The sequence below is a fragment of the Salvelinus namaycush genome, unplaced genomic scaffold (genome assembly GCF_016432855.1).
Source record: "Salvelinus namaycush isolate Seneca unplaced genomic scaffold, SaNama_1.0 Scaffold1236, whole genome shotgun sequence".
Classification (NCBI taxonomy): Eukaryota; Metazoa; Chordata; class Actinopteri; order Salmoniformes; family Salmonidae; genus Salvelinus; species Salvelinus namaycush.
Window position 1 is genome coordinate 9,681 of NW_024057938.1, and position 15,744 is coordinate 25,424.

Here is a 15,744-nt window from a genome sequence, read left to right on the forward strand (position 1 = left end):
CATAGGCTTCCCTTACCCAGGCTACTAAGGCTGGATCCCCATAGGCTTCCCTTACCCAAGCTACTAGGGCTGGATCCCCATAGGCTTCCCTTACCCAGGCTACTAAGGCTGGATCCCCATAGGCTACCCTTACCCTAGGCTACAGAGATTGGATCACCATCTGCTACCAAGGCTGGATCAACATAGGCTACCTTTACTCTAGGCTACTAAGGCTGGATCAACAGCAATGCCAAATGTTGGCCAAATGTGAATCGTCTGTGTTGGCCAAATGTGAATCGTCTGTGTTTGCCAAATGGGAATCGTCTGTGGTGACCAAATGGGAATCGTCTGTGGTGACCAAATGGGAATCGTCTGTGGTGACCAAATGGGAATCGTCTGTGGTGGCCAAATGGGAATCGTCTGTGGTGGCCAAATGGGAATCGTCGGTGGTGGCCAAATGGGAATCGTCTGTGGTGGCCAAATGGGAATCGTCTGTGGTGGCCAAATGGGAATCGTCTGTGGTGGCCAAATGGGAATCGTCTGTGGTGGCCAAATGGGAATGCATCCATGCAAGGGTAACCGGTGTGAAATGACAAGCTAGTTAGCAGTGCGAGCTAGTAACGTTTCAATCAGTGACGTCACTCGCTCTGAGACCTTAAAGTAGTTGTGTCCCTTTCTCTGCTGCGGCTTTTGTGGAGTGAAAAGTAACAATGTTTCGTGGGTGACTGTTGTCGATGTGTTCAGAGGGTCCCTGGATCGATCCAAGGTTGAGGCAAGGAGAGGGACAGAAGCAACACTGTTACAAATGTTTGGGAAACATTTGGTTCGAACATCCAGCTGTGACTGTGGCTGTGTGGCTTCGTGGCTTCGTGGCTGTGTGGCTGTGTGGCTGTGTGGCTTCGTGGCTTCGTGGCTTCGTGGCTTCGTGGCTTCGTGGCTGTGTGGCTGTGTGGCTGTGTGGCTGTGTGGCTGTGTGGCTTCGTGGCTTCGTGGCTTCGTGGCTTCGTGGCTTCGTGGCTTCGTGGCTTCGTGGCTGTGTGGCTTCGTGGCTTCGTGGCTTCGTGGCTGTGTGGCTGTGTGGCATCATTGTACAGAGGAGATACACTGCATTCGGAAAGTATTCAGACCACATGCTGCCACCACCATGCTTCACCATGGGGATGGTGTGAAGTTTCCTCAAAACGTGACGCTTGGCATTCAGGCCAAAAAGTTCAATATTGGTTTCATCAGACCAGAGAACCTTGTATCTCATACATAGGGCGAGAGTCTTTATGTGACTTTTTTATGTCACCTCTATTTAACCAGGTAGGCCAGTTGAAAACAAGTTCTCATTTACAACTGCAACCTGGCCAAGATCAAGCAAAGCACTGCGACAAAAACACAGAGTTACACATAAACAAACGTACAGTCAATAACACAATAGCAAACTCTATGTACCGTGTGTGCAAATGTAGAAGAGTAGGGAGGTAAGGTAATAAATAGGCCATAGAGGCGAAATAATTACAATTTATCATTAACACTGGAGTGATGATGTGCAGATGATGTACACGTAGAGATACTGGGGTGCAAAAGAGCAAGAGCATAAATAGCAATATGGGGATGAGGTAGTTGGGTGTGCTATTTACAGATGGGCTATGTACTGGTATAGTGATTGGTAAGCTGCTCTGACAGCTGATGCTTAAAGTTAGAGAGGGAACTATAAGTCTCAAGCTTCAGTGCTTTTTGCAATTCGTTCCAGTCATTGGCAGCAGAGAACTGGAAGGAAAGGCGGCCAAAGGATATGTTGGCTTTGGGGATGACCAGTGAAATATACCTGCTGGAGCGCATGCTACGAGTGGGTGTTGCTATGGTGAGCAGTGAGCTGAGATAAGGTGGGGCTTTACCTAGCAAAGACTTATAGATGACCTGGAGCCAGTGGGTTTGGCGACGAATATGTTGTGAGGGCCAGCCAACGAGAGCATACAGGTCGCAGTGGTGGGTAGTATATGGGGCTTTGGTGACAAAACGGATGGCACTGTGATAGACCACATCCAGTTTGCTGAGTAGAGTGTTGGAGGCTGTTTTGTAAATGACATCGCTAAGTCAAGGATCGGTAGGATAGTCAGTTTTACGAGGGAATGTTTGGCAGCATGAGTGAAGGAGGCTTTGTTGCAAAATAGGAAGCCGATTCTAGATTTAATTTGGGATTGGAGATGCTTAATGTGATTCTGGAAGGAGAGTTTACAGTCTAACCAGACACCTAGGCATTTGTAGTTGTCCACATATTCTAAGTCAGAACCGTCCAGAGTAGTGATGCTAGTCGGCATGCGGGTACAGGAAACAATCGGTTGAAGAGAATGCATTTAGTTTTACTTGGAGGCCACGGAAGGAGTGTTGTATGGCATTGAAGCTCGTTTAGATGTTTGTTAACACAGTGTGCAAAGAAGTGCCAGATGTATACAGAATGTGTCATCTGCGTAGAGGTGGATCAGAGAAACACCAGCAGCAAGAGCAACATCATTGATACATACAGATGAAAGAGTCAGCCCGAGATTTGAATCCTGTGGTACCCCCATAGAGACTGCCAGAGGTCCGGACAACAGGCCCTCCTATTTGACACACTGAACTTTATCTGATAAGTAGTTGGTGAACCAGGCGAGGCAGTCATTTGAGAAGCCAAGGCTGTTGAGTCTTCCGATAAGAATGCGGTGATTGACAGAGTCGAAAGCCTTGGCCAGGTCGATGAAGACGGCTGCACAGTACTGTCTTTTATCGATGGCGGTTATGAAATCGTTTAGAACCTTGAGCGTGGCTAAGGTGCACCCATGACCAGCTCGGAAAAACAGATCGAAATGGTCGGTGATCTGTTTGTTAACTTGGCTCTCAAAGATTTTAGAAAGGCAGGGCAGGATGGATATAGGTCTATAACAGTTTGGGTCTAGAGTGTCTCTAGATATCCGCGGCAGCTTTCCAATCTTTGGGGATCTCAGACTATATGAAAGAGAGGTTGAACAGGCTAGTAATAGGGGTTGCAACAATGGCGGCGGATAATTTTAGAAAGGGAGGGTCCAGATTGTCCAGCCCGGCTGATTTGTACGATCCAGATTTTGCATCTCTTTCAGAACATCAGCGGTTTAGATTTGGATGAAGGAGAAGCGGGGGGGGGGGGGGGGGCTTGGGCAAGTTGCTGCAGGGGGTGCAGAGCTGTTGGCGGGGTAGGGGTAGCCAGGTGGAAAGCATGGCCATACAGAAGGTACAGAGGAGATATCTAGCTGCCATCATTGCAGTCGTTGTAGGCTCTTCAGCCCAAGACTCCTAAACAGTAAAAGTGATATGCAAATTTAATGGAATGTAACCAATTTAAACAGTCACGCGCACCACCCTGCTGGAGACAGAGTCATGTCATGTCATGTAGCCTTATGTCATGTGTTCTGTCCCCAGCTCCTCGCATCACCACCCTGCTGGAGACAGAGTAATGTAATGTCATGTAATGTAATGTAGCCTTATGTCATGTGTTCTGTCCCCAGCTCCTCGCATCACCACCCTGCTGGAGACATAGTCATGTCATGTCATGTCATGTAGCCTTAAGTCATGTGTTCTGTCCCCAGCAACTCGCATCACAACCCTGCTGGAGACAGAGTCATGTCATGTCATGTAGCCTTATGTCATGTGTTCTGTCCCCAGCTCCTCGCATCACCACCCTGCTGGAGACAGAGTAATGTCATGTCATGTCATGTAGCCTTATGTCATGTGTTCTGTCCCCAGCTCCTCGCATCACCACCCTGCTGGAGACAGAGTCATGTCATGTCATGTCATGTAGCCTTATGTCATGTGTTCTGTCCCCAGCTCCTCGCATCACCACCCTGCTGGAGACATTGTAATGTAATGTCATGTCATGTCATGTAGCCTTATGTCATGTGTTCTGTCCCCAGCTCCTCGCATCACCACCCTGCTGGAGACAGAGTAATGTAATGTCATGTCATGTCATGTAGCCTTATGTCATGTGTTCTGTCCCCAGCTCCTCGCATCACAACCCTGCTGGAGACCTTGGACATCCTGTTGGATCACAACGCCACGTTCATCTGTGAAGTTGACTCCCGACCGCCAGCTGATGTCACGTGGACACGGAACAACCACCCAATCCCGTGAGAGCGCTTAACAAAATTGGAAACATTAGACAACCTTGTCTAATACATTTGAGTAATTTAAACAGACTTTAAATTGTATGATTTGGTCATTACAGAGGCTTTTGGTGAGTTTTATGAAGTTTAATTCATTCAGGTCACAGCTTTATGTGTCTTTATCCAGATACTATGACTATGATTACAATGATTCATGTCTATTCTTTCCCTAATGCTCTCCAGATACTATGATTCTGTTTCCTGTTTCATCCAGATACAATGATTCTGTTTCCTGTTTCATCCAGATACGATGATTCTGTTTCCTGTTTCATCCAGATACTATGATTCTGTTTCCTGTTTCATCCAGCTACTATGATTCTGTTTCCTGTTTCATCCAGATACTATGATTCTGTTTCCTGTTTCATCCAGATACTATGATTCTGTTTCCTGTTGTTTCATCCAGATACTATGATTCTGTTTCCTGTTGTTTCATCCAGATACTATGATTCTGTTTCCTGTTTCATCCAGATACTATGATTCTGTTTCCTGTTTCATCCAGATACTATGATTCTGTTTCCTGTTTCATCCAGATACTATGACTCCCGCTACACGACCAGGGAGAATGGCCAGATGCTATTGATCCCCAACGTCAGAGAGTCTGATAACGGGGAGTACTGCTGTGTTGCTAACAACGGTATCGGAGAGCCGGCCAAGAGCTGCGGAGCCCTGCAGCTCAAAATGAGTATGGGAAAGGGGAAAGGGGGATACCTAGTCAGTTGTAAAGGGAAAGGGGAAAGGGGGATATCTAGTCAGTTGTAAAGAGAAAGGGGAAAGGGGGATATCTAGTCAGTTGTAAAGGGAAAGGGGAAAGGGGGATATCTAGTCAGTTGTAAAGGGAAAGGGGGATATCTAGTCAGTTGTAAAGGGAAAGGGGAAAGGGGGATATCTAGTCAGTTGTAAAGGGAAAGGGGGATATCTAGTCAGTTGTAAAGGGAAAGGGGAAAGGGGGATATCTAGTCAGTTGGAAAGGGAAAGGGGAAAGGGGGATATCTAGTCAGTTGTAACGGGGAAAGGGGGATATCTAGTCAGTTGTAAAGGGGAAAGGGGAAAGGGGGATATCTAGTCAGTTGTAACGGGGAAAGGGGAAAGGGGGATATCTAGTCAGTTGTAACGGGGAAAGGGGGATATCTAGTCAGTTGGAAAGGGGAAAGGGGGATATCTAGTCAGTTGTAAAGGGGAAAGGGGAAAGGGGGATATCTAGTCAGTTGGAAAGGGAAAGGGGAAAGGGGGATATCTAGTCAGTTGTAACGGGGAAAGGGGGATATCTAGTCAGTTGTAACGGGGAAAGGGGGATATCTAGTCAGTTGGAAAGGGGAAAGGGGGATATCTAGTCAGTTGTAAAGGGAAGGGGGAAAGGGGGATATCTAGTCAGTTGTAAAGGGAAAGGGGAAAGGGGGATATCTAGTCAGTTGTAAAGGGAAAGGGGAAAGGGGGATATCTAGTCAGTTGTAACGGGGAAAGGGGAAAGGGGGATATCTAGTCAGTTGTAAGGGGGAAAGGGGGATATCTAGTCAGTTGTAACGGGGAAAGAGGAAAGGGGGATATCTAGTCAGTTGTAAAGGGAAGGGGGAAAGGGGGATATCTAGTCAGTTGTAAAGGGAAAGGGGAAAGGGGGATATCTAGTCAGTTGTAAAGGGAAGGGGGAAAGGGGGATATCTAGTCAGTTGTAACGGGGAAAGGGGAAAGGGGGATATCTAGTCAGTTGTAAAGGGAAGGGGGAAAGGGGGATATCTAGTCAGTTGTAAAGGGAAAGGGGAAAGGGGGATATCTAGTCAGTTGTAAAGGGAAAGGGGAAAGGGGGATATCTAGTCAGTTGTAAAGGGAAGGGGGAAAGGGGGATACCTAGTCAGTTGTAAAGGGAAAGGGGAAAGGGGGATATCTAGTCAGTTGTAAAGGGAAGGGGGAAAGGGGGATATCTAGTCAGTTGTAAAGGGAAGGGGGAAAGGGGGATATCTAGTCAGTTGTAACGGGGAAAGGGGAAAGGGGGATATCTAGTCAGTTGTAAAGGGAAGGGGGAAAGGGGGATATCTAGTCAGTTGTAAAGGGAAAGGGGAAAGGGGGATATCTAGTCAGTTGTAAAGGGAAAGGGGAAAGGGGGATATCTAGTCAGTTGTAAAGGGAAAGGGGAAAGGGGGATATCTAGTCAGTTGTAAGGGGAAAGGGGGATACCTAGTCAGTTGTAAAGGGAAGGGGGATATCTAGTCAGTTGGAAAGGGGGATATCTAGTCAGTTGTAAAGGGAAGGGGGATACCTAGTCAGTTGGAAAGGGAAAGGGGATATCTAGTCAGTTGTAAAGGGAAAGGGGAAAGGGGATATCTAGTCAAATGTAAAGGGAAAGGGGAAAGGGGGATATCTAGTCAGTTGTAAAGGGAAGGGGGGAAGGGGGATATCTAGTCAGTTGTAACGGGGAAAGGGGAAAGGGGGATATCTAGTCAGTTGTAAAGGGAAAGGGGAAAGGGGGATATCTAGTCAGTTGTAAAGGGAAAAGGTAAAGGGGGATACCTAGTCAGTTGGAAAGGGAAAGGGGAAAGGGGGATACCTAGTCAGTTGTAAAGGGAAAAGGTAAAGGGGGATACCTAGTCAGTTGTAAAGGGAAAGGGGAAAGGGGGATATCTAGTCAGTTGTAAAGGGAAAGGGGGATATCTAGTCAGTTGGAAAGGGAAAGGGGAAAGGGGGATATCTAGTCAGTTGGAAAGGGAAAGGGGGATACCTAGTCAGTTGGAAAGGGAAAGGGGGATACCTAGTCAGTTGTAAAGGGAAAGGGGAAAGGGGGATATCTAGTCAGTTGTAACGGGGAAAGGGGGATATCTAGTCAGTTGGAAAGGGAAAGGGGAAAGGGGGATACCTAGTCAGTTGTAAAGGGAAAGGGGAATATCTAGTCAGTTGGAAAGGGAAAGGGGATACCTAGTCAGTTGGAAAGGGAAAGGGGGATACCTAGTCAATTGTAAAGGGAAAGGGGAATATCTAGTCAGTTGGAAAGGGAAAGGGGATACCTAGTCAGTTGGAAAGGGAAAGGGGATACCTAGTCAGTTGGAAAGGGAAAGGGGGATACCTAGTCAGTTGTATAAGGAAAGGGGGATACCTAGTCAGTTGTAAAGGGAAAGGGGAATATCTAGTCAGTGGTATAAGGAAAGGGGGATACCTAGTCAGTTGTAAAGGGAAAGGGGAATATCTAGTCAGTTGTATAAGGAAAGGGGGATACCTAGTCAGTTGTATAAGGAAAGGGGGATACCTAGTCAGTTGTAAAGGGAAAGGGGGATACCTAGTCAGTTGTATAAGGAAAGGGGGATACCTAGTCAGTTGTAAAGGGAAAGGAGGATATCTAGTCAGTTGTATAAGGAAAGGGGGATACCTAGTCAGTTGTAAAGGGAAAGGGGAATATCTAGTCAGTTGGAAAGGGAAAGGGGAATATCTAGTCAGTTGGAAAGGGAAAGGGGAATATCTAGTCAGTTGGAAAGGGAAAGGGGGATACTTAGTAAATTGTAAGGGAAAGGGGGATACCTAGTCAATTGTAAGGGGAAAGGGGGATACCTAGTCAATTGTAAGGGGAAAGGGGGATACCTAGTCAGTTGGAAAGGGGGATATCTAGTCAGTTGTAACGGGAAAGGGGGATATCTAGTCAGTTGGAAAGGGAAAGGGGATATCTAGTCAGTTGTAAAGGGAAAGGGGGATACCTAGTCAGTTGGAAAGGGAGGGGGATACCTAGTCAGTTGGAAAGGGAGGGGGATACCTAGTCAGTTGTAACGGGAAAGGGGGATATCTAGTCAGTTGTAAAGGGAAAGGGGATATCTAGTCAGTTGTAACGGGAAAGGGGGATACCTAGTCAGTTGGAAAGGGGATATCTAGTCAGTTGTAAAGGGAAAGGGGGATACCTAGTCAGTTGGAAAGGGAAAGGGGTATACCTAGTCAGTTGGAAAGGGGATATCTAGTCAGTTGTAAAGGGAAAGGGGGATATCTAGTCAGTATGAAAGGGGGATACCTAGTCAGTTGGAAAGGGGATATCTAGTCAGTTGTAAAGGGAAAGGGGATACCTAGTCAGTTGTAAAGGGAAAGGGGATACCTAGTCAGTTGGAAAGGGAAAGGGTATATCTAGTCAGTTGGAAAGGGGATATCTAGTCAGTTGTAACGGGAAAGGGGGATACCTAGTCAGTTGGAAAGGGGATATCTAGTCAGTTGTAAAGGGAAAGGGGATATCTAGTCAGTTGTAAAGGGAAAGGGGATATCTAGTCAGTTGTAAAGGGAAAGGGGATATCTAGTCAGTTGTAAAGGGAAAGGGGGATACCTAGTCAGTTGGAAAGGGGGATATCTAGTCAGTTGGAAAGGGGGATATCTAGTCAGTTGGAAAGGGAAATGGGATATCTAGTCAGTTGTAAAGGGAAAAGGGATATCTAGTCAGTTGGAAAGGGAAAGGGGGATATCTGGTCAGTTGGAAAGGGAAAGGGGGATATCTAGTCAGTTGGAAAGGGAAAGGGGGATATCTAGTCAGTTGGAAAGGGAAAGGGGGATACCTAGTCAGTTGGAAAGGGAAAGGGGGATACCTAGTCAGTTGGAAAGGGAAAGGGGGATATCTAGTCAGTTGGAAAGGGAAAGGGGACATCTAGTCAGTTGGAAAGGGAAAGGGGATATCTAGTCAGTTGTAAAGGGAAAGGGGATATCTAGTCAGTTGGAAAGGGAAAGGGGGATACCTAGTCAGTTGGAAAGGGAAAGGGGGATATCTAGTCAGTTGGAAAGGGAAAGGGGGATATCTAGTCAGTTGGAAAGGGAAAGGGGATATCTAGTCAGTTGGAAAGGGAAAGGGGGATACCTAGTCAGTTGGAAAGGGAAAGGGGGATACCTAGTCAGTTGGAAAGGGGATATCTAGTCAGTTGGAAAGGGAAAGGGGGATATCTAGTCAGTGTTAAAGGGAAAGGGGGATACCTAGTCAGTTGGAAAGAGAAAGGGGATACCTAGTCAGTTGTAAAGGGAAAGGGGGATACCTAGTAAATTGTAAGGGAAAGGGGGATACCTAGTCAATTGTAAGGGGAAAGGGGGATACCTAGTCAATTGTAAAGGGAAAGGGGGATACCTAGTCAATTGTAAGGGGAAAGGGGGATACCTAGTCAATTGTAAGGGGAAAGGGGGATACCTAGTCAATTGTAAAGGGAAAGGGGGATACCTAGTCAGTTGTAAAGGGAAAGGGTAAAGGGAGATACCTAGTCAGTTGTAAGGGGAAAAAGGGATACCTAGTCAGTTGTAAGGGGAAAGGGGGATACCTAGTCAGCTGGAAAGGGAAAGGGGGATACCTAGTCAGCTGGAAAGGGAAAGGGGGATACCTAGTCAGCTGGAAAGGGAAAGGGGGATACCTAGTCAGCTGGAAAGGGAAAGGGAGATACCTAGTCAGTTGGAAAGGGAGGGGGATACCTAGTCAGTTGTAAAGGGAGGGGGATACCTAGTCAGTTGGAAAGGGGGATACCTAGTCAGTTGGAAAGGGGGATACCTAGTCAGTTGGAAAGGGGGATACCTAGTCAGTTGTAAAGGGAAAGCGGGATACCTAGTCAATTGTAAAGGAAAGGGGGATACCTAGTCAATTGTTAAGGGAAAGGGGGATACTTAGTCAGTTGGAAAGGGAAAGGGGGATACCTAGTCAGTTGGAAAGGGAAAGGGGGATACCTAGTCAGTTGGAAAGGGAAAGGGGATATCTAGTCAGTTGTAAAGGGAAAGGGGGATACCTAGTCAGTTGTAAGGGGAAAGGAGGATACCTAGTCAGTTGTAAAGGGAAAGGGGGATACCTAGTCAGTTGTAAAGGGAAAGGGGGATACCTAGTCAGTTGGAAAGGGAAAGGGGAAAGGGAGATACCTAGTCAGTTGTACAACTGAAGGCATTCAACTGAAATGTGTCTTCAGCATTTAACCAATCCCCTCTAAATCAGAGAGGTATGTGGGGTTATGCTCCGTGTTCCAAGGGATCCATACAGTGTTCCAAGGGATCCATACAGTGTTCCAAGGGACCCATACAGTGTTCCAAGGGATCCATACAGTGTTCCAAGGGATCCATACAGTGTTCCAAGGGACCCATACAGTGTTCCAAGGGACCCATACAGTGTTCCAAGGGACCCATACAGTGTTCCAAGGGACCCATACAGTGTTCCAAGGGATCCATACAGTGTTCCAAGGGATCCATACAGTGTTCCAAGGGATCCATACAGTGTTCCAAGGGATCCATACAGTGTTCCAAGGGATCCATACAGTGTTCCAAGGGATCCATACAGTGTTCCAAGGGATCCATACAGTGTTCCAAGGGACCCATACAGTGTTCCAAGGGACCCATACAGTGTTCCAAGGGACCCATACAGTGTTCCAAGGGATCCATACAGTGTTCCAAGGGATCCATAGTGTTCCAAGGGATCCATACAGTGTTCCAAGGGACCCATACAGTGTTCCAAGGGATCCATACAGTGTTCCAAGGGATCCATACAGTGTTCCAAGGGATCCATACAGTGTTCCAAGGGACCCATACAGTGTTCCAAGGGATCCATACAGTGTTCCAAGGGATCCATACAGTGTTCCAAGGGATCCATACAGTGTTCCAAGGGATCCATACAGTGTTCCAAGGGATCCATACAGTGTTCCAAGGGATCCATACAGTGTTCCAAGGGATCCATACAGTGTTCCAAGGGATCCATACAGTGTTCCAAGGGACCCATACAGTGTTCCAAGGGATCCATACAGTGTTCCAAGGGATCCATACAGTGTTCCAAGGGACCCATACAGTGTTCCAAGGGATCCATACAGTGTTCCAAGGGATCCAAACAGTGTTCCAAGGGATCCATACAGTGTTCCAAGGGATCCATACAGTGTTCCAGGGCTGTGTCCCCAATGGCACTCTATTGTACACTATGTTTTACCAGGGCACATATGGTCATATGGGAGTTGTGTACATGAGAGTCTCATCTTTCCACAGAGTGGTCACATTATTTTTTTAGGCCAAACCGTTCAGACGCAACAGATGTTTTTGGGAGAAGACCGATTTTCGGGATGTCTCGTGGTCTGACAAACACCGCTTTAGGTCTGACACCGTCCACCACAGATGGGATGTCTCCTGGTCTATCAAACACCGCTCTAGGTCTGACACCGTCCACCACAGATGGGATGTCTCCTGGTCTGACAAACACCTCTCTTGGTCTGACACCGTCCACCACAGATGGGATGTCTCATTGTCTATCAAACACCGCTCTAGCTCTGACACCGTCCACCACAGATGGGATGTCTCATTGTCTATCAAACACCGCTCTAGCTCTGACACCGTCCACCACAGATGAGGAAGGTCGCCATTGGAAGATCTGGTGGATTGAGACGCAGCCCATGCAAAAAAAATATATCTCTAGCTTCAACAGAAGGATTCTGAAAGGGATTTTTTAAAATAAAAGCTCATTAGATTTCCACAGAGGCACAAACATCAACTACAGGAAGTAGTCCTCTAAATAGGAACAGGGTGTCATTTGAAACTGTTTCAGTGTTCGAGAAGAGATTATTCTAGAAGTCTCATAATAGCCTGTACAGGATCTCTAAAGTCTAAACCAAGTATGTTTAACTTCTCTGGGATATGTTGGCCAAAAGCCAGGGAAAATGCAGAACGCCAAATTCAAATAAAATGATATAAAAATCAAAACTTTCATTAAATCACACAAGTAAGATACCAAATTTAAGATACACTCGTTGTGAATCCAGCCGACATGTCAGATTTCAAAAAGGCTTTTCGGCGAAAGCATAAGATGCCATTATCTGATGATAGCACAACAGTTAACAAAGAGAGTGTAGCATATTTCAACCCTGCAGGCGCAACACAAAACGCAGAAATAAAATATAAATCATGCCTTACCTTTGACAAGCTTCTTTTGTTGGCACTCCAATATGTCCCATAAACATCACAAATGGTCCTTTTGTTCGATTAATTCCGTCCATATATATCCAAAATGTCAATTTATTTGGCGCGTTTGATCCAGAAATAAACACCTTCCAATTTGCACAACGTCACTACAAAATATCTCGACAAGTACCTGTAAACTTTGCCAAAACATTTCAAACTACTTTTGTAATACAACTTTAGGTATTTTTAAACGTTAATAATCGATCAAATTGAAGACGGGTCTATCTGTTTTCAATACAGGAGGACAACAAACTAACGCTACTTTTCTAGTCTTGCGCAACTCTCAAACAGTACAGATAACGTTACTCTCATTCAAGATGGCCGTACTTCTTCATTGCACAAAGGAATAACCTCAACCAATTTCCAAAGACTGGTGACATCCAGTGGAAGCGGTAGGAACTGCAAACAAGTCCCTTAGAAATCTAGTATCCCAATGAAACCTCATTGAACAGACAGTGACCTAAAAAAAAAAAGAAATCTGAATGGTTAGTCCTCGGGGTTTTGCCTGCTACATAAGTTCTGTTATACTCACAGACATGATTCAAACAGTTTTAGAAACTTCAGAGTTTCTATCCAAATCTACTAATAATATGCATATCTTATATTCTGGGGATGAGTAGAAGATAGTTGAAATTGGGCACGCTATTTATCCAAAAGTGAAAATGCTGCCCCCTATCCCGAAGAGGTTTTAACATAGTCTTGCCCAATCTTATTGTCCTTGTCAATCACACTGGTGTGAACTCTACAATATGTCAAGCTTGCTGATTTTACGCCAGTGAACTAAAGATGCCTTCAATGCTTCAGATTGTTCTCATTCAAACAGTATTAGGGAGAAGGATAGTCTGCAATGATACCACATTGATTAATCAGCAACTATGTTCTTCCTCCAGAGCCGCAGATAAAAAGACACCCCACCAACATGACGCTACTGATTGAGTCCAAGGCCGTGTTGCCCTGTGTGACGCTAGGAAACCCCAAACCAGACATCTCCTGGATCAAAGATGATGCTCTTATGACGGTACCTCTTATTTTCAATCAGCAATGACGGTTTGTTGTGAGGACGGTATACTATATGAGCAAACTACTCAAACATCAACTGTAGAATACTCTGCAGGAATTTCACATATTGACAATTGTGACAGAACACTAGAAGGTTCTAGACTACGCCACCCATTGAATTGATATCAAGTGGATCTTCCAAACAGAAGTCATCAACTGAATAACGATAACAGCTTTGTTCTTAGACACTCAATTCACTTTCAGAATCAATACTCCCAACAGGTGAGTGATCGGATCACGATTCTGGATTATGGCGCTCTGAAGATCCATAACATCAAGAAGGAAGATGCGGGGCAGTACCGCTGTGTGGCCAAGAACAGCTTCGGGATCGCCTTCTCCAAACCGGTCTCCATAGAAGTACAGGGTAAGTCCTAGAGCCTTCTCCAAACCAGTCTCCATAGAAGTACAGGGTAAGTCCTAGAGCCTTCTCCAAACCAGTCTCCATAGAAGTACAGGGTAAGTCCTAGAGCCTTCTCCAAACCAGTCACCATAGAAGTACAGGGTAAGTCCTAGATCCTCCCTCAAACCGGTCTCCATAGAAGTACAGGGTAAGTCCTAGAGCCTTCCTCAAACCAGTCTCCATAGAAGTACAGGGTAAGTCCTAGAGTCTTCCTCAAACCGGTCTCCATAGAAGTACAGGGTAAGTCATAGAGTCTTCTCCAAACCGGTCTCCATAGAAGTACAGAGTAAGTCCTAGAGTCTTCTCCAAACCGGTCTCCATAGAAGTACAGGGTAAGTCCTAGAGCCTTCTCCAAACCGGTCTCCATAGAAGTACAGAGTAAGTCCTAGAGTCTTCTCCAAACCGGTCTCCATAGAAGTACAGGGTAAGTCCTAGAGCCTTCTCCAAACCAGTCTCCATAGAAGTACAGGGTAAGTCCTAGAGTCTTCTCCAAACCGGTCTCCATAGAAGTACAGGGTAAGTCATAGAGTCTTCTCCAAACCGGTCTCCATAGAAGTACAGAGTAAGTCCTAGAGTCTTCTCCAAACCGGTCTCCATAGAAGTACAGAGTAAGTCCTAGTAAGGCTGGTGGACCCACAACAGAGGACTCTGAAATACCTAATGTTAATTAAAGCAGCCTAATTCCACATATAGCTCATAATGTTTCTAACCGTTATGTTTTGATGTTTCCTCCAGCCCCAGCCCGGATCCTCAGGGTCCCCAAGGATAAGAGAGTGACCTTTGGTAGCGAGGTCTCTCTGGAGTGTAACGCCACTGGAAATCCTATCCCCGCCATCACATGGTTGGAGAACGGGAATACCGTGAGTACTATTCTCCATGGTTGGAGAACGGAAATACTGTGAGTACTGCTCTCCATGGTTGGAGAACGGAAATACTGTGAGTACTATTCTCCATGGTTGGAGAACGGAAATACCGTGAGTACTGCTCTCCATGGTTGGAGAACGGGAATACCGTGAGTACTGCTCTCCATGGTTGGAGAACGGGAATACCATGAGTACTGCTCTCTGTGGTTGGAGAACGGGAATACAGTGAGTACTGCTCTCCGGATATACTGCTCATAAGCTTACTCTTCTTCCTCTTCTCTGTGTGTTGTGAATACATAAAAGCATAGGGTTTTGGGGGATATGAGCAGGCATAGCCTCAGCCAGCCCAAAGTCTAAGAGATCTGGCTTGTGTTCCTGAAGCATCTTAGAGAAAGAGTGCTGATCTAGGATCAGGTCACTCCTGTCCATAGACGTTTTTAGGATCTAAAAGGAAAAACTGATCCTAGATCAGCACTCGTACTCTGAGACGCTTTAGGAATAGGGGCCCAGATCTGATCAGGCACAGCCTTGGCCACCTCAAAGCTGGGGTACTCGGTAGAGTTCACTGTAAATGTCAAACAGCACATTACTCCCATAAATTATCAGTCCTCTCTGTTACTCCAAAGCATTGTTAATTTTAAAGTGTTCTCTCTGACATCATAAAGGCCCCGTCCACACTGAGGGATACTGTGGGATTTTGGCAATGAGGTCCTTTATCTACGTCCCCAGAGTCAGAAGAACTTGTGCATACCAGTTTTATGTCTCTTTGGAGCACTGGAGATACTGTAGATTTGTCAGATATCCCCAGTCAGCATTAAAGTATTGACAGAACAATGTTAATTGAGAATGATAAGAGCAATGGCTAGGTCTTTGGCTAGGTCTCTGGCTAGGTCTTTGGCTAGGTCTTTGGCTAGGTCTCTGGCTAGGTCTCTGGCTCGGTCCTTGTCTCGGTCTGGAAAGTATTTAGTTAGACTGCTGTAGCTGTAAATGACTCTAGGAGGACCTGATGTAGTGATTTAGATGACTCTGTGGGACACCGGGCTTTTTTGGCTGCTATAAACAGTCATTAATTTCCTGTAGCCAGATGAACCTCTAGGTCTAAAAGCAGCCGTGTGTGCGAAGCGTCAAATATAGACATTTGAACTCAGCACTTTAACTGATTGATATCACAGAGAGGGTACTGCGTTTTTATCCATACCATAGGAAGCAGAACCATTGTTTTATCCATACCATACCTGAAGGGAACATTTTAGCATTTGCCATATGGTTAGTGAGAAACGCCACATTGCATATGTACGGTCCCTTACTAGACGTCCGGCAACGTTTCTAAAATTCGCGGACGGCGTCGGGCCGTGCGCGGGGGAGAGATCTTTCAGGA

At 46.0% G+C, this 15,744-nt stretch overlaps 1 protein-coding gene across 1 annotated transcript in view; it reads left to right on the top strand.

The window, feature by feature from the left end:
- Positions 1 to 233: 233 nt before the first annotated feature.
- The window catches only part of LOC120036190 (muscle, skeletal receptor tyrosine protein kinase-like), a 55,641-nt gene continuing 40,130 nt past the window's right edge, over positions 234 to 15,744 (top strand). The window contains exons 1-8 of the mRNA XM_038982667.1: positions 234 to 517; positions 724 to 1,067; positions 3,724 to 3,774; positions 3,977 to 4,103; positions 4,670 to 4,821; positions 12,935 to 13,062; positions 13,326 to 13,467; positions 14,239 to 14,363. Coding sequence (XP_038838595.1) covers positions 234 to 517; positions 724 to 1,067; positions 3,724 to 3,774; positions 3,977 to 4,103; positions 4,670 to 4,821; positions 12,935 to 13,062; positions 13,326 to 13,467; positions 14,239 to 14,363 — 1,353 coding nt within the window. The remainder of the gene's footprint in view (positions 518 to 723; positions 1,068 to 3,723; positions 3,775 to 3,976; positions 4,104 to 4,669; positions 4,822 to 12,934; positions 13,063 to 13,325; positions 13,468 to 14,238; positions 14,364 to 15,744) is intronic.